The 23,931-nt window shown below is 36.8% G+C and overlaps 1 protein-coding gene across 7 annotated transcripts in view; it reads left to right on the forward strand.

Moving 5' to 3' along the window:
* The window catches only part of slc12a7b (solute carrier family 12 member 7b), a 71,800-nt gene extending 48,457 nt beyond the window's left edge, over positions 1-23,343 (forward strand). For 3 of the 7 annotated variants that reach the window (XM_034308539.2, XM_034308544.2, XM_053238121.1), the window contains exons 7-26: positions 157-398; positions 1,493-1,704; positions 3,054-3,218; positions 3,827-3,925; positions 4,172-4,229; positions 4,436-4,610; positions 5,675-5,793; positions 6,280-6,378; positions 7,683-7,802; positions 7,997-8,101; positions 9,755-9,923; positions 10,889-11,084; positions 11,982-12,148; positions 12,295-12,426; positions 12,545-12,652; positions 13,541-13,657; positions 15,250-15,425; positions 17,412-17,426; positions 19,263-19,396; positions 19,836-23,343. In XM_034308539.2, the coding sequence (XP_034164430.1) occupies positions 157-398; positions 1,493-1,704; positions 3,054-3,218; positions 3,827-3,925; positions 4,172-4,229; positions 4,436-4,610; positions 5,675-5,793; positions 6,280-6,378; positions 7,683-7,802; positions 7,997-8,101; positions 9,755-9,923; positions 10,889-11,084; positions 11,982-12,148; positions 12,295-12,426; positions 12,545-12,652; positions 13,541-13,657; positions 15,250-15,425; positions 17,412-17,426; positions 19,263-19,396; positions 19,836-19,927 (2,700 nt within the window). In that variant the 3' untranslated portion in view covers positions 19,928-23,343. The remainder of the gene's footprint in view (positions 1-156; positions 399-1,492; positions 1,705-3,053; positions 3,219-3,826; positions 3,926-4,171; positions 4,230-4,435; positions 4,611-5,674; positions 5,794-6,279; positions 6,379-7,682; positions 7,803-7,996; positions 8,102-9,754; positions 9,924-10,888; positions 11,085-11,981; positions 12,149-12,294; positions 12,427-12,544; positions 12,653-13,540; positions 13,658-15,249; positions 15,426-17,411; positions 17,427-19,262; positions 19,397-19,835) is intronic. The other 4 variants (XM_034308547.2, XM_053238155.1, XM_034308541.2 and 1 more) reach the window with 3 other exon arrangements.
* The last annotated feature ends 588 nt before the right edge of the window (positions 23,344-23,931 follow it).

Genomic DNA, 23,931 nt, shown 5'->3' on the forward strand with positions numbered 1-23,931 from the left:
AGAATTTATTAAAATACTGAAGTCATTCCCGGTTTGCATGAAGTCCTCAGTGTATGGCTAAAAGTACCTTTTATCTACGTGCAGCTTAATAAACTCTTAACTTAATTACTGGCTAGATCAGGTTGACATTTTAATTGTCTATTGTTTATAATCCAGACCTACATAGTGCCCAGTGCTGCCATCTTTAAGGCAGAGGAGAAGGAGCTTGAAGCAGAGGCCATGCTGAACAACATGCGAGTGTACGGCACTTGCTGCCTAGCCCTGATGGCGCTGGTGGTGTTTGTGGGTGTGAAGTATGTCAATAAGCTAGCACTTGTCTTCCTGGCCTGCGTCATCCTCTCTATTCTGGCCATCTATGCTGGAGTCATCAAGACCATCTTCGAGCCTCCAGTCTTTCCGTGAGTGACAAAGTGCAAGCTTTATCTGCTGACAATACGTCTTGTTGTTTTCCTTTTGTCTAACCAAGTTTTTCAGGTTTATTGCTTGGAAAAAAAAAAAGGCTATGCGAGTGGATGGAATTTTTGATCTCATTTCAGTGGTTTCTAAAAATGGTAGAGACACTTAGGCCAGGTGTGTGGGTTTATTAAAGATGGACTCAGTAAATGCCATTCTCTGTAATTATGCAAGCGCTAAAGCACATCAGGGTGTAGTGTTATGGGAAAATAATCAACATCGGGTTTTCATGTTACTGAGCAACCAGAAAGTCCCTGTTCTGTAGACTCCTGTGGTGGAAAACTTTCAGACTTACAAAGTTCTGATACTCAATATGCCTTCATAAATTTACAGAAAACTTCACCTTATTAATGGTTAGATATTATTCCAATGTTATTCCTTTGTTAAATAACATGTTTTTTAATCCATTTAGATTAGTTTGCATGGTCCATTTCCCATCCAAGTCCCTGTGAATTAGCTGTTACTATAGAAAGAATAACGTATTAAAATTCTATTTAATATGAACTCTACTGTCAGAACTGCTGTTATAGAAAGTTAATTAACACTTTCCGATCAATCAGATTTGAAAATTTGACAGTGCTGTGGTATAAATGATATTACCCTGATGCCTTGTACACAATATGATATGCTCCATATTTCTGGTGTCTGATTGGGAAGTTTTAGAAGTTATAATTGGAGCCCAGGATGTGGAAATGACCCATTTAGCCTGTTATTATTCAGGAAGCTAGTTTATAATGTAAATGGACTTCTTACATAGTCTACAGTCTGGTACTCATATTACTTTGTTTTTTTTTCCACATAAGATTGTTTTGAGCAGAGAACACAGGTGAGCTGCATCTGTGGAACTATAAATAACAATGTATGAAATTTGCTGATATCAGGTAGAACATTAGGCCTGTATAATTTACATGAATGAATGTTTCTATTTAGGGACCACAGTAAGCCAGATTGCACTTTACGATCCAAATAATGTAACACTATACTGATCATATAACTATCTGTGCCTAAAACCTTGTTATTGATTGATTGCTTTCTGAAGGGTCTGCTTGCTGGGAAACCGCACACTCCAAAACCAAGACTTTGACAAGTGCTTAAAGACTGAGATCATCGACAACGTTACTGTGACCACAAAGCTGTGGTCTCTATTCTGTGACACTCCTTATCTCAATGCTACCTGCGATGAGTATTTCCGAAAAAACAACGTCACAGAAGTGCAGGGTATTCCTGGCCTCACCAGTGGCGTCATCTCAGGTGAGGGACGATCACTCGGATACGAAGCATTGCGTAGACAGGCCCATGTAAATCTCACTCAAACTCTTGGTTACTTGCTTATTACATGCTCTTACATTTAGCACGGAGAAGCGTAGAGTAGAGTAGTAGAGTACCATTTGCTATGTAATGTAGGCTGTATTCATATGAAAGCTCAGGAAAAGTATTTTTCAGTGATATCAGTGTTTACTTGCTTACAGTAGCCTAACTATAAAAGTGTTGAGCTTATCTACTGTATCTTGGACCTAAATAACTTCTCAGTACATGTATGATGGTCTGGGAAAACCCATAGGATGTCGTCGCAGCTGAATTTTAGCAATCAGACAAAAATTCAAGTTTTGGTCACGGGATGTGGTTTCTAAAGTGGTAGAAACACTTGGGCCAGGTGTGTGGATTTATTAAAGATGGACTCAGTAAATTCTCTGTAACTGTGCAAGCACTAAAGCACATCAGGGTGTAGTGTTATGGGAAAGTAATTTACACCGGGTTTTCATGTTACTGAGAAATCAAAGTCCCCTGTTAGAAAACTTTCAGTGCTGATACTCAATATGCCTTCATAAATTTACAGAAAACTTCACCTTATCAATGGTTAGATATTTTCTTTGTTAAATAACGTTTTTTGTTTGGCCCATTTTCCATCCAAGTCCCTGTGAATTAGCTTTTACTATAGAAAGAATAACATATTAGAATGAGCACATTAATTATAAACCTGTTATTTGCCTTGCAGCCGTCTCTACTGCCCGAACTGCTTGTAGAAAGTTAATTAACGTTTCCAATCAATCAGATTAGAGAATTTCTGTTTTTTCTGTCTAGAACATACTGTACTTTGGCACATCTGCTTTAAGAAACCATAAATATATATTTCACCCAATTGACATGGACATGTTTTTTTTTTACTGTATTTTTTTCAGGTTGTTCAAGTTTTTTTTTTTTTTTTTTTTTTCTTTTTCAGGTTGTTCAATACTATCCAGTTGTTGGTTACCTACATAGTGAACCAGACATAAGCCTAAACAATTCGCTTTGTAATCAGATACTGCTATCAAAATATCTATGATGCTCTTGCACCACAGTCGAAATAAAAACTGCTGTTTCTCTCTTTTCACTTTTGGGTGTAACCAGAGTGAAAGAGAAACGTATTTCTATTCAGGAAACCTGTAGTTTGCCATATGAAAGGCACCAGCAATGTGACTTTCAATTCACTTTCTTTAGACATAACCCCACTTTTTTAAATGTATGTTATGCTTGTAAATGCCTGTGGAGTGATTCTTTTTAAAGCACTGTAACATTCATGGAGCTTGCTGTAGCATTAATGGTGGTTTCTGTCTGAGCAGAGAACATGTGGTCGAGCTACGGCCCTGCTGGAATGCTGGTGGAGAAAAAGATCGAGTCAGTGGCAGCGTCTGAATCCACTCAGGGCACCTCCTTTCCCTATGTGCTCAATGACATGGCCACCTTCTTCACTCTACTGGTGGGCATCTATTTTCCTTCAGTCACTGGTAAGGGCACTCTCACCTCTCCCTTACCTTTCTTTTCTCCCTTTTGTTTTTTTTTTTCTTCTGTTCTTTCAGGTTTTTTTCCACTACTTGTATAATACACTGTGTTCTTTAGCTGTGTAGTCCTCAGGAAGGCAGGTTACTGCTAGCCCAGTTCTGCCCACTTGTATTTAATCTCTGTTCTTGCCTGGTGGCTTGCGTGTATCTAACCACACATAGACAGTCAGGGAGCCAGCATGAAGATCATGCTTATCTGTTCACTTCAGCTGGAAATGTCTCATGCCAGTTTTTTTTTTCCCTCAGAGGCCTCATGCCTGCTCGCTGTAACACAATAGTGCTCATGTCAGCACTGACGGAAAATTTCCGCGCTTCCTTAAAATATATAAAACAATGAGGTATATGAAAGTGTATAAAAAAAGGTATATAAAAAGTGTATATGGTTAACCAGGGGAATATATTTATGCGAATACACAATTAAAACTGAACATTAGCTATATCCAAAAAAAAAGTAATACAATTTGATAAATAAAAACATTACACATAAAACATAAAAACATATTTTAAAGCATTTTTGAAAGCATGTTTTTTTTTGTTCTCTCTTCATTTTCCAGGGATCATGGCTGGATCCAACCGCTCTGGAGATTTGCGGGATGCACAGAGGTCCATTCCCATAGGAACCATTCTTGCCATAGCAACTACTACCTTCATCTGTATCCTTAATGTGGTCCCTATGGCTTTAGAATATTAGTCTCTGTAGAGTTTCTGTGTAGTTTTCTTCTTAAGTCTGCCTTAAAGGCTTTCTTAAGTCTTTTTAATTGATTACTGTAATCTACAGGATGTACAGGATGATGTAGTTACAAATAACTTTTATATTTTTTCAAGTAAATAATGTTCACTTGATCTTATTTTTTTATTTACTTTTTTTATTTGAACATTCTCTTAACTATGTAATTTAGACCTCTCTTGTGTGGTGCTCTTCGGTGCCTGCATTGAAGGAGCGGTCCTCCGAGACAAGTGAGTACTAGAACTGGCAAGGATTAATTAACAGTTGAAAGTTTATGTAGTCTTTAATGACTTACAGTCAGGTATGAAGCAATAAATGTGCTTCATAAAGACTCGTGTCAAAATTTATCTGTGGAGACTGCTCTAAATATAAAATAATAAATATAAAATAAATATAAGACTTGAAATTCTAGCTAAAAATATGCGTCTCTTATCAGGTTCGGAGACTCCGTGAAGAAGAACTTAGTGATTGGTACTTTATCATGGCCCTCTCCATGGGTGATTGTGATTGGTTCGTTCTTCTCCTGCTGCGGGGCCGGTCTGCAGAGTCTCACCGGAGCTCCTCGGCTGCTGCAGGCCATCGCTCGAGATGGCATCGTGCCTTTCTTGGAGGTAACACTGACACACACACTTGCTTTATTTCTGGCTCATGTAAAGTTTTGCGTAATTATAACTTTCTGTGTGGTGGGTTATAGAGCTTGCTATATTTATAGGCTTAGCTCACATCAATTCTCATAGTCATTCCTGTACCTCAACCCAGGAAGTCTTTTTAAATTATACTGTTTTAAATTATACATTTTAAATTATAATGTTATTATTTTAAAAAAAAAATTCAAACAATAACATTGGCATTATTACAAAATTTAAATCTGATGCACATTATACTTAACACTCACATGTATCTATGCTTTGTCCTTGCATCACTGTAAGCTTAGATATAAATATATGTATTATATAATGAATTGTATTACATAACATTTAAATAAAAATACAAAATAGCAACACAACAGTCTAAGAAAAAACCGTAGTGTGCAATATTGGCAAGCAATTAATCTGGCTAGTCTGGCTAATCTGGCCAGACGCAAAATGAAGCTGCTCAGCTCTGCTTTTTTTTTTTTTCCCTTTGTATAGTTTCTTCAAATTGTATAGTATCGTATAGTGTACAGTATAGTATAGCAGAGGACATTTAAAGGGCCAATGGAAGTTAAATCTAGTCCAAATTGCCTCACATGCAGAAGAACGCTATAAAAATAAAAACTGTTTCTTTATGTTTAATGTTTAATTGTTTATCAGTTATGTTTCTGGATTAAGAATTAAGAATTTTAATCTTAATGAATAGCTGACTATTTGTGGATAAGTTAGGGACAAGTTTGGCATCAAAACTGTGTGTCTAACTTGTTCTATTGTACGGGAAGGACATTATTTCCCTTTTCAATCAGAGCATCTCCAGGCAATCCACAGCAATCTGTATATAGAACAGGGCAGCAGATATTCTCCAAATGTTGAGGAATGTTGCTTTCTCAAGATAGAGATCATTTGATAGTTATTTCCCTTAAAGTAATCATAACCAATTCAAAGGAAACGTCATAGAAACACAGTGAAACAGTTTGCAAGTGGAGATGTAGCATTTAATGAGTAGCTGAAAACATATTCCACGTTGTTGGTCCTGTTTTCAGGTTTTTGGGTATGGAAAAGCGAATGGGGAACCTACATGGGCCCTGCTGCTTACTGCTGGTATCTGTGAAATCGGCATTCTCATCGCCTCACTGGATGCTGTGGCTCCCATCCTGTCCATGTGAGTGGGGCTGTCTTTCTATCGCTCCTTATCCCATTTGTTCATTTATAGTGCCATAATAGTACTTGCTATTAGTCATATTTTTTCCTTTTCTTTACTCTATCATTTGCTACTTTCTCACTCATTTTCACGATGTTTTTTTCCCTCTTGTCTTTCCCTACGCTTTTTTCATTGAGCCCTCATTATTGTACTGCATTTCCTGCTCTTTTCTAGCACTAGGACACCTGTGCTTCTTCATCTCCCTTTTCTCTTCTCATCTAATTCAACCTGAATTCACTTATCCCCACATCTGACTGCATTCTCTCACCAGCTTTAATGATGATAATAACTTTAATAGACCCTCAAACCCCCTAACAACCTCTCGCTCATTATTCCCCGCTTCCTTCCTGCTCACCTATTTTTACCTTCCTTTCTTGGCTGTTTATGAAAGCTGTTTTTATGAATTATGACAGATGTGCTGCATCTTTATGTGCGTTTGTCTTCTAGGTTCTTCTTGATGTGTTACCTGTTTGTGAACCTGGCCTGTGCTCTTCAGACCCTCCTGCGCACCCCCAACTGGAGGCCTCGCTTCAAGTACTATCACTGGTGAGCACAGAGCCTAGGTCAAACTCGCCTCACTCGTGTTGGATTGTGTTGGTCCATTATCAGTGTAGGTACTATTCTTAGATTATCCAAGTAAACCAAGTGAACAAGAGCTAATTACCCTCCCAGGGGTCAGTGACCTCTGACAGTTGTTTTGATCATCATGGCAGCCAGGCATGGAAACCTGCTCAGCTCCTATAAGCTACTCCAATTACAGAGTCTCAAATCTCTCCGAGGACACACTCTTTAAGGATACGCACATTGGTCCTTGACGACGTATCAGGGCAGTTCTAGTGCAGAGGAAGTGGAGGTTCTTTAGGGCTAAAGGCACACAGCCTGCCTACTGCCATTGCTTCAGCGTTGGCAAGTGCTTTGTCTATGGCCACTCCCCTTTCCTCCAAGCCTGCTGGGTAAATCCCATTAACAACTCATGTTCTGATCACACTAGGCCCTAGTGCCATTCCCTCATGCAAATACAAACAACACTCTGAGATTATAAGGAGTATGTGCAGACAAATTCATCAAGGGTTTGTGTTGTTAAAGGTGCCATATGTAATGTTTAAAAGCGTTTCAAGACCTGTACTACTCATATTATTTCAAAGATACCTTGAAAAACTGTGGTTTAGAATATTGATAAGCACTTATTCTGGTTAGTTTCTATTCTCCTTTATTCTATTTCAATATTTATTTCTGTTCTCTTCTATTTAAAATTTACTGACCCAGAAATTAGCTCTGCCCCTACATGGAAAGTTGAGCTTCTCAATTCTGCTTTTTTTCTTTTAAAAGGCCATTTGTAAGACTTACATAGTGTCAACCGAAGGTATCTAAAAACAACAAACCTTGTCAGTGTGTCAACTGCTCACTTTTACCTCTTAAACAGCTGTGTTTCTGAATAGAATTTAAATCTTAATATTGAATAGCTGTCTATTTTTTTCATAGATCATGTATAGATTTGGCATCAACCTGCATGTCAACCCTTAATATATGGTGTAGACCCAAGGTTCATAACTTAAATCTAATGCCAGTTTTAATAAAAGTGTTCTGTGAGAGGAAATTTATGGAATAAAAAGCTCTTTAGTTTTATTGTACACATATAAATATATAAATATGTAAATAATGAGGCTGATATTTAATAGTTCATTAAGTTCAAAAGTTGAGAAACACTGACATAGACTATTCTAAAATATTATAAAAACAGGTCCTGGTAGGTGACTAGTCAGGATTATTTTAAAGTAACCCCAACAAGATAACAACAGTTCTTTGTTTGAGTTGAAGACAAGCTCTTACGTCTCCTTCTTATCCAACAGGACACTATCTTTCCTAGGAATGAGCCTGTGTCTTGCCCTGATGTTTATTTCCTCTTGGTACTATGCCTTGGTGGCCATGGTCATCGCTGGTTGTATCTACAAATACATCGAATACAGAGGGTAAGCTCAGCGGAATGGTGCTAAAAGCACAGGTGTGACCGGCATGTCCAGATCAACAGCACTGCATGTGTAGGCGTATAAGCTGATTGGCTTTTCTGAGTGGTTTTATGTGACATGGAAGTGCTCAAGAAGTGTTACACAGAAGTAAACAACTAATCTCCGGCTCCAATATGTGTGCATTCGTGTGTATACAGAGCTGAGAAGGAGTGGGGCGATGGCATCCGTGGACTGTCGCTCAATGCAGCTCGTTACGCTCTCATTCGTCTGGAGGAAGCACCACCGCACACTAAAAACTGGAGGTGAGAATTCTAGTGTCTATATATCATATTTCTAAAATTCATATGGAGGCATAATATTTTAATCTGATTTCTCTTTACTCCGCTACTCAGATTATAGTGTCCTCATTTCTCACTAGTATAATCCGAAAACAATTACTATTTGATTTGCCTCAGGACCTTGCTAATCCCACACTGAATAAATTACCTGCCCTTACAGTGAATCATCCAACCCTTAGCAGACTGTGGTTGAAAACGCTGAGGCCAAATCTCTTTCTCCTTCTCGGTCCAACTATCCAAGGGTTGCCGTAATCTGACGCCAAGAAAACAAGAACTCATAGTGCCATCTGTCCGAGCGGGCAGAACGTCATGTGTTGAAACGAAACCAGTGCCCTTCTACACTCTCATTGTTGCTTAAGCCTCTTAAGCTTAATGCCAGTGTGTCACTGCAGGCAGATTAAATTTGCTGACCTGTGTATCAGTTCTTAATAAAACGCTATTACTCTTACTATTGCAACTCAAGATTATTTAACCTATATGCTTCTACATGTCCAAACTATTAGAAATGTTACATTTTTACTGTATATAGTAACTACACTGACAACAGTATAAATATTTATTTAACTTTATATTAACTAAATATTTAATTATTTTTATTTAACATGAGCCAGTGTAAATATTTAACTGCTATTACAGTACAAGATTGAGGAGCAGCAGTGTGGAGTTTCATGAGTATGCCAGCCTGTGAAATTCATGTTGTTAAAAACAAGAAAAAGCAGGTTTATTTTCACTGTCGGAAATAAAGGAACTTTGTATAAAAAACAAGACAGTGCGGTGACGTAGCGCATAGCTCCGCTGCCTCTTAGCTCCAGGCTCTTGGGTTCAATCCTGAGCTCAGGTTACTGCTTGTGCAGAGTTTTGCATGTTCTCTGCATGTTTGCATGGGTTTCCTCACAGTTCTCTGGAATAGTCTGTTAAAAAAACATGCAGGTAGGCAGATTGGATATGCTAAATTGCCCCTAGTGTGTGAATGTGTGTGTGATTGTGTGTATGAGTGGTGCCCTGGGTGCCCTGGAATGGACTGCCGTCCCATTCAGGGTGAATTCTCCCACCTTGCACCCAGTATTCCTGGGATAGGCTTTCGAGCCAAGATCCATCTCGACCCTGCTCAGTGATTCTTAGGTTCCAATAAAATACCTAAATCAAGGTCCACTACAATTATGTTCCTTATAACTAAAGGTACAAACATGGACCATTCAGGGGAACCACCTCAGTGACAACAAGTTCAGTCACATTTTCAAGAGTTATTAATGATAATTCTTGATTCTGCTCCTAATAGAGCCACAAGAGAGGCGGCAGAGGTCTACTGCAGACTCTTTAAGGTGTTCCTTACCTGAAAACACTCCTAACTTTCACCATAGAGCAGGATTATAAATCATTATTCTTCTGAAACTGTATACTATAAAGTGCACTGAAAGGATGTTCAGTATGAGTGTATTGCGAATAAGATTCCTAGGATGAGCAGAGTAAAGCCCTTATGATCACAGCAGCAGATCTTAAGTCTATGCCTCTTCAAAGCACCATATAAGAATACAAGCAAAACAAAACCTCAGAGAAATAACTGAGAACTGACGTTTTCTGTACATCATCCCTTTCTCCCCTGCTGTCATGTTTAAGACCTCAGTTGCTGGTGCTGCTGAAACTGGACTCGGAGTTAAAAGTGAAGCACCCTCGTCTCCTCTCCCTCACCACACAGCTGAAGGCAGGTAAAGGGCTCACCATTGTGGGCTCTGTGCTGGAAGGTACATACCTCACCAAGGATACAGAAGCCAAGAAAGCCGAACAAGTAAGACCACACCTCTACTCAATAATGGCTGCATGTATTAAGCAGCATGACTATAAGATTTAACTACCATACTACTTTCATTATCTAATAAGTTAAAATGAATTTACTCTGGGGTACAGTGTATTATAGCACCGGAAAAAATGTCCTCTGCAGGTCCCAGAATTCAATTTTTAGAAGGTTGACGTGTCATGGAGTATAAATCATGAGGAGACACTGACATCTAGTGGCATTAAGAAGAACTGTAGATGTATTCAAATGGTTAGATGTGTTGAGGTCTACGTATCTAACAAATAAACTGCAGGGTTTTTTTTATTATTAATGTTTTAAACACCATATTTCTTTAATATCATGAATTTCCATGTTTCTTTAATACTGTCTTATCTAAAGCTATAGAGTGTCTTATACACAGTGAATTCTGTTATATTTTGAATTCTGATTGGTCAGAACGTGTTGATTAATTCTCAGCAACAGCACAGCTCTGATAGTAGTGCCGGCTATAATTCAAATCACAGATTTATATTAATGTGCTGGTTTGAATGCTATTTTTTATATTAACCACGTAGATAGGGACTTGTATTGCAGATACTCAACATAAATAGATTTTAAAAAGTGTGTAATTGTTGACACTGACCTTTTCTTTAGTACATAAACTGTTGTTAGCGTTGGGAAATTACTGTAGTATAAGAGCAATTGGCAGATAAGCAGCTTCAGGGTGCTAACAGTAACTTCCCTTTTTGCACAGGAGCCGCATTGCACCACCACGTCATTGATTATTTTACAATAACAGTATGCCTCCAAGTGTTTTATTCCTTAATTATAATATCAGTTTATTCTGCTGTTCTTATCACAAAACAAACAGTACTTAAGGTGAAGCAATAAAGACAAGTGAGATGAAGTACAAACATTCTGATAAGATAATTTAAGTTTATCTAAATTGGATTTTTTTTTTTTTTTGTACATTGTAGAACATTAAAGTAGCCATGGCTGCAGAAAAGACCAAAGGCTTCTGTCACGTGGTGGTGACGTCCAACCTGCGTGATGGCATCTCACACCTAATTCAGTCAGCCGGACTCGGGGGCATGAAGCACAACACAGTGCTGATGGCATGGCCGAGCTCCTGGAAACAGTCCAATGACCCTCTGTCATGGAAGAACTTCATTGGTTAGTCTCAAAATCTATTTTTTGGTCAAGATTATACATAGTTTATTCTGTAAAACAAATATATATATATATATATATATATATATATATATTTATATATTTATATATATATATATATATATATATATATTTATATATATGTGTGTGGGTGTGCATATATATATATATATATATATATATATATATATATATATATATATATATATATATATATATAGTACTGTGCAAAAGTCTTAGGCATATGCAAAGAAATGCTGTAGAGCAAAGATGTCTTCAAAAATAATGAAAGTAAATGTTTCTACTTTAAAAAAATACTATAAAGAGCAGTAAACAGTAATAAATCAAACAACGTCAATATTTGGTTTGACGATCCTTCGCTTTTAAAAAAAAAGTCTTAGGTACTATTTGTGCAGTTTTATAAGGAAATGAGCTGTAAGTGTTACTGAGCATCTTGCAGAAGCAGCCACAGTTCTTCTGGAGACTTTGACTGTCACACTTGCTTCTTATTTTTGCAGCAAAACCCAGCAGCCTTCATTATGTTTTTTTGTCTGAAAAGTGTCTCTTATGTAATATGCTGATTTCTTTACTGACATACAAACATTTTTCTGTAACATTTAATTTTGTGCTTGAAAAGTAACATTTGTACTGAATCAATAATGTAGAAGTCATAAAATAAAAATCTATAACAAAGTTTGTACTAAAAAAAAATAGGGTGTCTAAGACTTTTGCACAGTATTGTGTGTGTGTGTGTGTGTATATATATATATATATATATATATATATATATATATATATATATATATATATATATACACATATATAAAAGACACCATACTCTACATTTTCAGCATATGTAATATAAATAACAATCCTGAAAACACTTGCTGTCTTCTTCAGAGACTGTGCGAGAGACCACAGCGGCCCATCAGGCTTTGCTGGTAGCTAAGAATGTGGACAACTTCCCTCAGCAAGAGCGGCTACGAGAAGGCACCATTGATGTTTGGTGGGTGGTTCACGATGGAGGAATGCTTATGCTGCTGCCCTTCCTGCTCCGCCAGCACAAGGTACACCAAACAAATGTCACCAGCACTAATAAAGATAGCTTAGCTAACCAATGATGGAATTTTTTCATTCGTTTGAATTAATCTCTGTCTGTTATCTTCTCCTTCCTCCTTCTTCTTCTCCTTTTCTCGGTCCGTGTCTCTGTCAGGTGTGGAGGAAGTGTAAGATGCGTATCTTCACCGTCGCTCAGATGGATGATAACAGTATCCAGATGAAGAAAGACCTTCAGATGTTCTTGTACCACCTTCGACTGGATGCTGAAGTTGAGGTTGTTGAAATGGTAAGCTTACTTATGGATAGCTGTCTCTTGATCTCATCTGATCATAGCCATATTGTAAATGCTGTCTTTTTTTTTTTTTAAACAAAATTTGTGTTCTCTTGTGTTTTCATGTAAACAGCATGATAGTGATATCTCGGCTTTCACCTATGAGAAGACCCTTGTTATGGAGCAGCGCTCCCAGATGCTGAAGCAGATGCATCTCTCAAGGACTGAGAGGGAGAGAGAGGTAATGTTTTTGCAAGAGCTTCCTTAATCTGTTATGTTGAAACGTATATGTATAATGGCATTTGGGTTGCAACCATAAAATTTCAAAGTAATGCTAACATGCAAGAATTTGTCATATTTATTGTTTTTTTTTTTAGGTTTGTAATTGCCTAAAATCAGACAAAACTTATGTAGACTGTAATGGTTTTTTGTAATTAGTAATAAATAATATTGAATTGCTTTATGTTGCTTTCAGTAGATATTTAAAAAAAAAATGGCACAGAAACATCCCTAATCATGAAACTTAGAGTAGGCTAATTGTAAATGCCTGCACATGCCCACTTCCTTCCCCTACTAAAGTAAAGGCTTCATATACTGTCCTTAAAATTACATGGGCCTCATTTGTATATTGGAACATGATAGGCTTTTCTGTTTGTTTTATACTGTGATTTATATTTGTTAAAAGAACGCAGTAAATCAGCTGAAGAAATAGTTTTCATTTGTCCAGTTTACATACTCATGTTAATGTAAATGAAATTTATTTCAAAAATTATTTTGTTTAGGGTGTTTAGGGTGAATTTATCTCCATGTATATAAGAATCATAGTATGCTATTGTGTTTTGAAACAATTGTGGGTTGGCATCACCAATTCGCTATTCTGCAAAGTTCTGTAAAATGAACCTATGTTGATAGTTTGTGAAAAAACAGGAAGTACAATTTCTGATCAATAATCTAGGACATCATGAAAAGTCTTGGATCCTAATGTATTTACATGAGAAAACAGCATCTGATTGTCAGCTGTCTAAAAACATTAGAAAACCTAGCATGAATCCTTGTTGCACACCGTAATGTGGCCATATGACATCTCTTATATTGTTGCTGCTATGGGGACTGGCACTTGCCCCTTCAGATACAGAGCATCACTGACGAATCTCGTAGCTCCATTCGGAGGAAGAACCACGCTCGGGCTCAGAGCTCGGGCTCAAGTAACCAAGGTGCTGCACTGGAGGACGAAATGGAGAATGAGGTAGCGAATATGAAAACCATGCCCTCGAGAACACCACCCTGGATCCAGCACTCACAATTACAGAGCCACAAACAAGTGCAGAGAGCTTTACATACAATCAAAAGCAAACCTTCTTAATGTTTAATCCTTACAAAGAGCTCTCTGTCACTTCGGTATCAAGTGACGTGGTGGCTCTGTAACTGTCATGGTGTGCTTATCCATCTCCGTGACTCCTCCCATTAAGCATGAATCTCTGATACCATACACAGTGGCCTCCACCTCCTTGTGAACCCCTTGTGAACATAAATATTCTTCCTCTCTCTTTTCACTCCTTATTATTTGCTTCCCTTCTCATAGTGAGACCTTCAGCACAGACTCTCCTCTTTACTTAGCTAGCAAAAAGCAGTGAATGGTAGCTAGTATTTTGACCCATGCATTGCTTTTTTTATGTTTTATTCACAAAAGATATGCATAACACTGCATGCCAGCTTATTGTAATAATACCACCTCATCATGCATATTAATAATTTGCAAAAACTATGTAAAAACTAAACATCAAATAACCGTTTTTATGTGTTTTACATGTTGTACAGCATGGATCATTTGGTACTCATATGAAACACACTTTCACCACCATGTGTACAGTTTTGTTTGGACTTTCCATTGCTCAGTTCTGTAAGGTTTTCATTAAATTTGTTAGCATATGTACTAAATACATAAATTTTACTTAAATTAAGTTCCAAATTTGATCAGAGAGCTCAGTAACTAAGTTGTAATATTTTAATAGGCTAATCATTCTGCTAAGAAATAACAAAAGCCTATTAACGTTTTGTAGTGTTGTACTGTTCGCATTTTTAGCATGCTAATCATGTTTGCTATTGTAGTTAAAAAATATATCCAATAGTTGGCAAAATTGTATTAGGTGGAGCTTGTACTTTCATTAGGCACTTTGAATTTTTAAATCATTACAAAATAGGAGAGAGCTGAGAAATAGCAACTAAGCCAAATCCTCCATTTTGGTTTGTGGTGCTATTTGTAGTGACTTTTAGCTGCAGCTAGTCACAGTTTGCAGAAATGAGCAAATGCTAGCTCAGATTATGTCTTTGTAAATACAATTACAAGTTCTCTAAATCAGTTTAGAGAAACCTGTAATTTTCCTATGTATAAATAAAAAATATTTGGAACTTTTTTTATAAGCATGTCCAGAAGTTGGATAGCTAGCTAGCTAGCTACATTTGCCATCTAGAGTTGAGCTAGTTAGCCACCTTGCAAATAATAATTAGTAAAACACAGAAGTAAACAACCTTAATCACTTCTTATAATTTGTGATCTGCAAAAGTGTTTTATTTCATACATCATGTCAAACCACTGCCAAGATGAGAGGTTCCTCCATTTTGGATTTGGTGCTCTACATGAACCTAAAGTATCCAAAGATACCTTTGTGACAGGCCAGTATGTGCCATTTAATATTGTATTTAAAGTTTTAACAGAAGCCTTGGACAGAAATTACCTGACGTTAGGATTTCTAGGGGAGGATTTCCTTGAGTCGGCTAGTATGCTTTAATGTTTTCTGAGCCATGTGAACTGATTTAATGCTTGTGATGACTCCTCAGGCGCAGCTCATTCATGATAAGAACACAGCGTCCCATGCTGCTATTAATGACAAAGCTGATGCCACTCCTGACCGGGTTCACATGACCTGGACCAAAGAGAAGTTCATTAGTGAACGCAATCGCAACCGGGAGCAAAACGCCAGCATGGGTGTGCGAGATATTTTCAACATGAAACCGTGAGTACATGCCACAATTTGAATTATTTCTTCATGTTAAAGTGTGCATTAAATGGGGGGTTTGGTTAGATTAGTGTACACAAGTACAGCAAAACTATGCTAGCCTAGTTGGAGCAATCTTCATGTTCTAGTTAGTAGTAGTTAAGAGATAAAAGTTAAGAAAAAATTATGACACTTGAAATTTCTGTGTCAGCATCTCTGTAACAACTTTATGAGAACTATTTAAGATTACTGTTAGAATTTGGTGGCTTTATTCTTGGGTTTTTTTTCAGTATTTGATTTATTAGCACAATTAAAGAAATGTTTCATATATATCGTCTCTGGTCTGGAAGAAGTTTGCATGATTTGACACATACTCTGATGTTCCTGTGTATATTTCGGGAGTTTGTTTCGTTTTGTTTTCAAGGGCACAGCCTGCATGATGTGTAGTAGTGGCATGGCCCGGTGTGTAGGCGCATTGTCTGGACTAACGGTCATGATTTCACCATGTGTCCTGTGTCTCTGTGTTACTGAATACACCTCCATATAGCCAACATCCATGTTTTCAAGAATACGTTACTGTTATAAGTAATACTTATACTTTTAATTATTAAAGATTTTAAATTCTCATGTAACATGTAACCCTTTCTAAATGTTCCCTCAGGAATGAATAACATACAGTATACTATATCCATGTATGTAATGTGTTACTATTAAAACAATAACATACAGCATACTGTATGTCTATAAACAACAATAGCAAGAATTTTTAATATAGTGTCCATCTCCTTTTATAACTAAATCTAGAACTTAGTATTCATTACAGAGAATATTAATTAATAAGATATTTATTATTACATCATGGGCTGGATTCAGAGTTGAGGTAACCGCATGTAGCGAGGGTTTAATACAGAAATTGTACACATCAGTATTCAGACCTCACTATGGATTTAAGCGCAATTCAGATAGGCTTGTAAATTATTAAATTAAACCATAGCAAGTTATTAATTTGTCAACTCAAATTTATTAAAATAAAAGCTTGAATTAATATCCTACATAATAATTAATTAATAGTCCACATCACACACAGTACAATTTCATAAGCTAGATTTACTATCACATGGCTACATTATATTATATTGGCAACCAGTATAAAAAAAAAAAAAAAAGCAAAATAATAGGAAGTGCTGAATCATGTGCTATTTTATAAGCTGTTGTATAATGAGGGCGGAATCCATATTGTTAAATTAAATTACAGAATTAAAGTTTTAATTAAATTTCTTTCGACTTCTTCTTTAGTCTTTATTTTCTGGTGCGTGATTTTTTTCGTGCTTAAAGGGAACTGCTAGTGTTTAAAAATGGTGATCTAGATGCTATTAAAAACCCTATTTCAGACGCTTCTAATCTGGCAACCTGGACACGTGAATTACACTTAGGTGATTTTCTTAATCTGAATGGAGAGCCAAGAAAATTGACATAAGCTGCTGCATAACCCAAATCTGAATACTAGTAATTTTTCCACCGTGTAAATATTGACGTAAATATTAGAATTGCGTCACCAACTCTGAATACAGCCCTATGTGTGTAGTTATGCAATATATCCTTATTTTTATAATTTTACTCAGGTGTATATTTGACCAGTATCCTCACTATGAGGTCCCAGCCTTGTGTAAATGTATTTAAAAGAATTTTTCAACAAAAAGCAGTGTTTCCTAATCCCAGTTCTGATGAATGGCAACTCAACACATTTTTATGTTGCACTTGAAAACAAATCTGTCTCATAGTGTGTTGAATTAGATGTGTCCTTGGCGCTGGGATTGAGAATGCTGCGTCAAAGCAGTTATTACTATTGATAAAGTTTCACAGTATGTGTGATTAGACAATTGAAGACTACATCATTAAGCATTTACCTGTGGAATTGCTGGGATGGTTGGCATGTCCTCGTGAAAGGTTTGCAGCAACGTCTAAGTTTGTCTCTATTGTTTTGTCCCATTTTCCTCCTTCCAGAGAGTGGGAGAGTCTGTAAGTCCACTTTCTTTTTAATGTAGGCCATGTGTCTGTGTTGTAGTTGTCCCGTCTCCTCGGTCCATTACAATTTATTCTCCTCAGAGTGTTTATGTTTGTGTGTGTGTGTGTGTGTGAGTGAAAGAAAGAGAGAGAGAGAGTGTAGATGCATGCTTATTACAATGTCATAACTTCTTTCAGTTCATAAAGTCATTTAACTAGCATGACAGAATAGTAGTTTCCTTTCAATCAAAACAATACGTGCTCTTCCGACCACAGCACCTGGTGTCAGTTTGAGAATATCTGAAAACCCAGTTCAAACCTTACTCTGCATCATAGGATTGGAAAATCATGCAAAATAAACAGATCCTTGAGTGTGGATGGTTGAACTGACATCAGGTTGTGATGGAGAGCACGTGTTTTGATTGCGTTGCGTGTGAGTGTGCTTAATTTTAATTTGCAATAAGGTCATGTGCATATCCAGCTATTAGTGCCATGCGCTTTAACCTCCGCTAATGTGCTTTTATTTAACTAGCTGCTATGACCCTGTTGAAGAACAATGCAGTTTTTATGAAAGATTTATATATATTAACAAAGCAATAATTTTCACATAATACACATCTTGTTAAAATGTATGTATTTGATTATTTTTTACCAAAACTCATGGTCTGTAATAGAATAGTAATGTAACATTATATAAAAGTGTGTATATATATATATATATATATATATATATATATATATATATATATATATATATATATGTATGTATATATATATAAAATAGCAGTTTAAAGTCACCCAAAACCTACTTTAAAGGCAATTTTTTTTTTTTTTTTTTTGCCTTTGTTCAATAATAAATTGCATTTCGACAAAAAAGGCATTCGATAAAATACACAAAAGTATCTACATTTCAAGAAATCTACAGAGTGTCTGACAAGTCAGGAACCTGGATGTGCTTCGTTTTGTATTTATTATTTACAACACAGGCGCTACAGGTTCACTCTCACTCATGTTCGCTTTGCTCATTTTCTCAGCCGCTGAATCGTGTTCTTGCGGATTTTGCTCAGCATATTGAGATCGACATATTTGCACAACATATTCCCATTGGTCCCTGACTTTTTAGACATCCTGTAGATTATATGAATATGCTAAATAAAAAGGCCCCCAATCCTACATGCACTTAAACTGGTGGTGATTGGCCTATATTTGCATATTGGCGCATAATTAGGTTTAATATTTTATTAATATTTTAATGCTTGCCTGTCCAGTAAACTCAGATTGTCCAATTAGATTTCAGATCTTCCCTATTTCATACAAGAATATCGGAAAACTGCTGCAGTGATATTTTGAACACTTGGACCAATTTACTCATTGACATGAATTCAATAATAAGGATATAATAAGGTTTCAGGTGACTTTAATGTGATTTTTTCCCTTTTGACACTTTAAAACAATTAATTCTCACATAATCTTGCAGCTTTAATTGTCTTTTGTGTATTTTGGACCGTAGAAAATCTCTGATATACAAGACGATATATTGGTTGTTACAGTTGAATGGGAGACTTAAACCACAGTACTCAACACAGGGACATTTCAGTAAATTTTTATTCACTTAGTTGGTACAGAGATTGTATCAATTAATTATAACACTACATTTTATGACTATAAATTCAGACTAGCATCTATGCTATTGGAACTGCCAGCTAGGGCTTTGACCATCTATTACCTTGATGTATTAAGTGCACTTTTTGTCCCTGTATTTGGTATCTATGGTTTATCCTCCATTCTTTGAGGTTTTCAGACATCAGTCTGTTGATATTTACTCCTTCTCTACACGCTTTTGGAAAACAGCAACCAGTCGAATGTGAGGCGCATGCACACTGCTGTGAAGCTGAATGAAGTGGTGCTGAACAAGTCGCAGGACGCTCAGCTGGTCCTCCTCAACATGCCTGGGCCACCCAAGAACCGTGGAGGAGATGAAAACTGTATCCTTATCTAAATTTATAAGTGTCTAAGCCACTACCGTACTTGTAGCTGTACTTGTAGTTGTACTTGTAGCTGTTGTTGTAGCAGTGAGTTTCACATAATCCTTGCAGAGGTCACATTTTTAAATTTCTGGTACTGCCAGGCCACCAATCTCACCTTTTTGTCTGTGACAGTAAAAACGGGCTGAAATTGTATAGTGTAAAGAGAGCTTTAACTAAAAAGGTACACTGATTTTTTTTTTAATTACTGTGAAATATATTTCTGGTTTCTTGAAGGTGAGGTGTCAGCCAAAACACAATTTTTCAGTTCTCCCAGCCCGCCATACAAATATATTAAAGAAAAGCCAGGTTCTACAATTAAAAGAAGGGTTCTGCTATATCTCTGTTTCCATTCACTGACAAAAATGAATGATATTTTTTCTTAATCAGTGTGCCTCAGACATGGAGTTCCTGGAGGTTTTGTTAGAAGGTCTCAACCGGGTCCTGTTGGTACGTGGTGGTGGGCGAGAGGTCATCACCATCTACTCATAACTCCCTTGCTGTCCCAGCTGTATTTGAATAGCATTGATGGTGAAGCTGAGATTAGGTTAGTGGCATTATGGAGGACTGGTGTTTCTGGAGAGACTGTACAGTTTTGGCCTTGGTGGAAAAAGGAGGCAGAGGATCCCCTTTGGCAGGAAGACATTTCAGGCAAGACATATAACCACAGAAGGCCGAAGGACAAACAAGCACACCGAAACTAATGGCACTCATTGACTTTCTATGTTTGTTTTATTTTGTGATTCTTCCTTTGTCCTCTATCACCCATGTCTGTTTGTGTTCCGTGAAGGATATATAATATCAGTAAATGCTGTATGTGGTGTTTGTTATCGTTTTCTGAAGGAACCGATTCCTCTCTCCAAGGTTCACGTGGATTTGTTAAAACAGCCATGAGCATATTCAACTTTCTAAGCCACTTGTTTAGGTATTACAGAGTTTTCATTGGGACAGGTAGAATTAGTTACTGTTACTCGCAATATGCTGCTCTTGACGAGGGCCGTAAGAAAACACTTCAGCTTGGTGTTGCTGCTCACCACAGCGGCACTACGTGTAGTTATGAGGAGGCCTGGCCAGCTGGAGGCCTTCCCCCAAGCTTTGCACCATATATTCAAGTTTTAGATTACAAAACAGTTATTTTTCTGCATTTACAGTCACACAATGATGTTACTGATGTAGCAAGAGTCAGTGTACACTCTTAAAAACAAAATAAAAGGTTCTTTAGCAATGCCATTGAAGAATCAGAACATTTTAGCCCATAATACTTTAAAATTTTTTTATAATAATAATAATTTCCAACTACTAAGATGCTTAATATAATGTTAGCATTTATGAGATTTTTCTCTCTGTCACCAAAAATGGTTAAAAATCCAACAATTTTCTTCCTATGGCATTATTCTTAAGAACCTTTTGTCACCTTTATTTTTCTTAGTGTATATAATCAAATCATCACAGTTCATTATGCATCGTTCTTTTATATTGTTTTTATATTGTTTGATTTTCTTTCCCAGGAAAATCTTCATGATCTGTATGAAAAGTTGTGATCTGCACCAAGTTTAGAAATGTGATATTCATGTTTAACTAGTGAGTATTTATTTGTCTTTTATGTATAGGTCTAGCTGTGGTGTGTTTGCCAAATGTGTGCTTGTTATTTTAGCGAATATTATTTACGTGGATACATGCAATAATTTTGGTTCCTTCATTACATCACTAGCATATCATTCTCTAGCTGCTTAAGGGTTTATTTTGTTGATTTGTATAACTAAGATGGTAACTAAGTCCCATCAGTGCAGCAGGAAAATAGCCATAATTCTTGCACAAAGAACTTGGACAATCTTGATTTTAGGAGAAGTTGTAGACCAAAAATCTTAGGATCTTGCTGTTTAAAAGACTCCCACAGAAAGTAAATGTTACACGTCAGAAATTAAAATATATCAAATAAATGTCATCCAGTCGATGACAACGTTTTAAACCATCAGCAAAGTTACAACCAAAGCCGTATTCCCATCATTTACAGTAGTAACCTCACTGACATTTGTGTGTTAGTTCAACTTTTATTAATGAAATGAACAGCTGCTGAAGTTTTAAATGCTGGGCCACTTAATGTTTTTAGTGGTGACAATCGTACACACCGTAAAGGTATAGGTATTTAAAATCCAGGCTACAGGTCATAATAGGTAGGTCACGTATACAGTAACACAGAGTTGGAGTGAGCATAACTATAGTCCATGTGCTCATATGTTTTGTTTTTTTTTGTTTTTTTAGTTTAAATGTAAGGGACAGATTCATAGGAAATCCTGTTGTTTTGTTTAGGAAGCCTGACAAGCTGGTATTGCAAAAGGAAGTACTGTTTGTGATTTAATCATTTTACGTCTTTAAGTTAATGTAATTGTCCTTTGTATCAAAGTATGATTTGTGCCAAAAAAACATACTGGAAGGTGTTTTTGGTGTGTGTGTGTGTGTGTGTGTGTGTGTGTGAGAGAGAGAGAGAGAGAGAGAGAGAGAGAGAGTGCATGTAGTAAAGTGAATTTACAGTCACGCACAGTAGATCACAGTAAACTCTGTATGTGTAACGTATAAACCTTTTAAAATGTGTTTCTGTGTTTGCAGCTTATGTGGTTTGAATTGTTTTCTTGTCGATAAGGTCTGAAACATGGGTGAGAGAGCGAGTCTGGATTCCCTAATATCATCTCTGTAGGTTTATGGCCTTGTTAGTATCCAGTGTCGTTCCAGCCTGTGTGGTGAAAAAGGGATACATCACTGTATATATTTGAACAGTCTCTTTTTTTTTTTTAGTTGTGCAGTATTTTGTAACCTGAACGTTGTATTTTCTACAGTGCATCGTGATAGAGCTGCCCATAGAAAGAGAATCCCTACAAATGGACTTTGATGAAGAGGGACTCTCTTTCTGTGGAGTTTAACATCCACGTTTCTATCCATGTACTAGTTTACTTAGTCTTATTGTGTTGTTCGTGGTCATAGTCTCTGCACTTCAGTTATGTTACTCTAAGTGTTATGTTTAATTTTAGTGAAATATGGGAAGGGCAATAAGTGTGTATGAAGTTTTTTGTTCTTGTTTTTTTTTTTTTTCCTTTTCTGTCCCCTAAACCAAATGGAACATGACATGAAATGCTTTTCTGGTTCACTGGGAGAAATTTTTATGGGACCAGGACAATAAATGGGCTCCAGCACTGTTAAAAATGTCATTTATCAAAATTTCACATTAGCACCAACTATTAGGTGTGAGAAAGGGTTTAACTTTTAAAATGTCTATCAAGGTGAAGCAGGAGCACATGGAACTGAGCTAAAAAGAAATGATGATGATGATGATGATGATGGTGGTTCTAAGCCGTTGAACCAGGGACTGACAGGATTTACTGATATCCAGCTACAATAAGATCGGTGAGAGGAGAGGCTCCATAACGACACAAAGTAGAGAGGTTAACAAGCCGTGCCTCATTAGTTTCTTCGAAAAATTAGAAACCCTTTGTGTTTTCTTTGGCCTGATTCTAATTGGGAGAGAAGAGAGAAGTTTGAGCCCGTGTGTGTGTGTGTGTGTGTGTGTGTGTGTGTGTGTGTATGTTGGCTGTATCAGAGAGAGAATGTACAATGTATGTGTAATATCTGTGTGTAGTGAAATATGTAACAGAGTGATCAAAAAGCTATATCGAAACATCTCAGATCATGAAATCCAAAGTCCCCCATCATTTTGATTTAACGAAGAAGACCCTGTCTCACATCTGCTGTGATGGACGCGCTCGACCAAAACCTGTACTAGCCTTGAGCATATAATACAAGAAAGGCACTGATTGTAGCACATCTACGTGGATGCACAGTAGTGGAGAGTAGCCCTTTAAATTACATTTGTGCCTCTGAATAATTTAAATTAAAGTGCTGAAATGTATCTAGTGTCTTTGGCTCATTTGTCCTTTATTTCTATTGCTAGCCATAATTTTTCAAACTAATTTATTTGAGTAAAAGTGAACAAATATAAAAGCAAGGTACACTCAGAACAATATCTACAAAAATTTATTCATAAGGTTATAATTTGGTACACCAGGTGGCACCAGTTCCACTGGAAAGAAATAATATAATGACTGGAAACTTGGCACCACAACAAAATTCAGTTAACCCTCGTGTTTAACTAGACCACAGCAAGAGAGATATTTCCTTACTTACGCCCCCTGGAAACGTTCATTCTGTCACCATGCATCACCATGCCTAAAGTACTAGCATTAACGTATTAATGGTATAGCCAGTGATTTTAGCAGCAAAAAAGCTAATACTAGCTGTATTGAAGTCTCAGACAAACACTGCTCTTCACTTCAGTATTTAATCCCAAGCCGGACCCTCAAACACAACCTTTGAATGTAAAATTATACTTCAGGAAGAGGAAGCTTGCCGAATTGACATGCAGGATGATTGACAGGCTATTAAAGACGCCTCCTTTACTTATTGACTAGTCATTGATGGTCCAGGGTTTTTTGGTTTTTTTTCCC

The sequence above is a fragment of the Pangasianodon hypophthalmus genome, chromosome 1 (genome assembly GCF_027358585.1).
Source record: "Pangasianodon hypophthalmus isolate fPanHyp1 chromosome 1, fPanHyp1.pri, whole genome shotgun sequence".
Taxonomy (NCBI): domain Eukaryota; kingdom Metazoa; phylum Chordata; class Actinopteri; order Siluriformes; family Pangasiidae; genus Pangasianodon; species Pangasianodon hypophthalmus.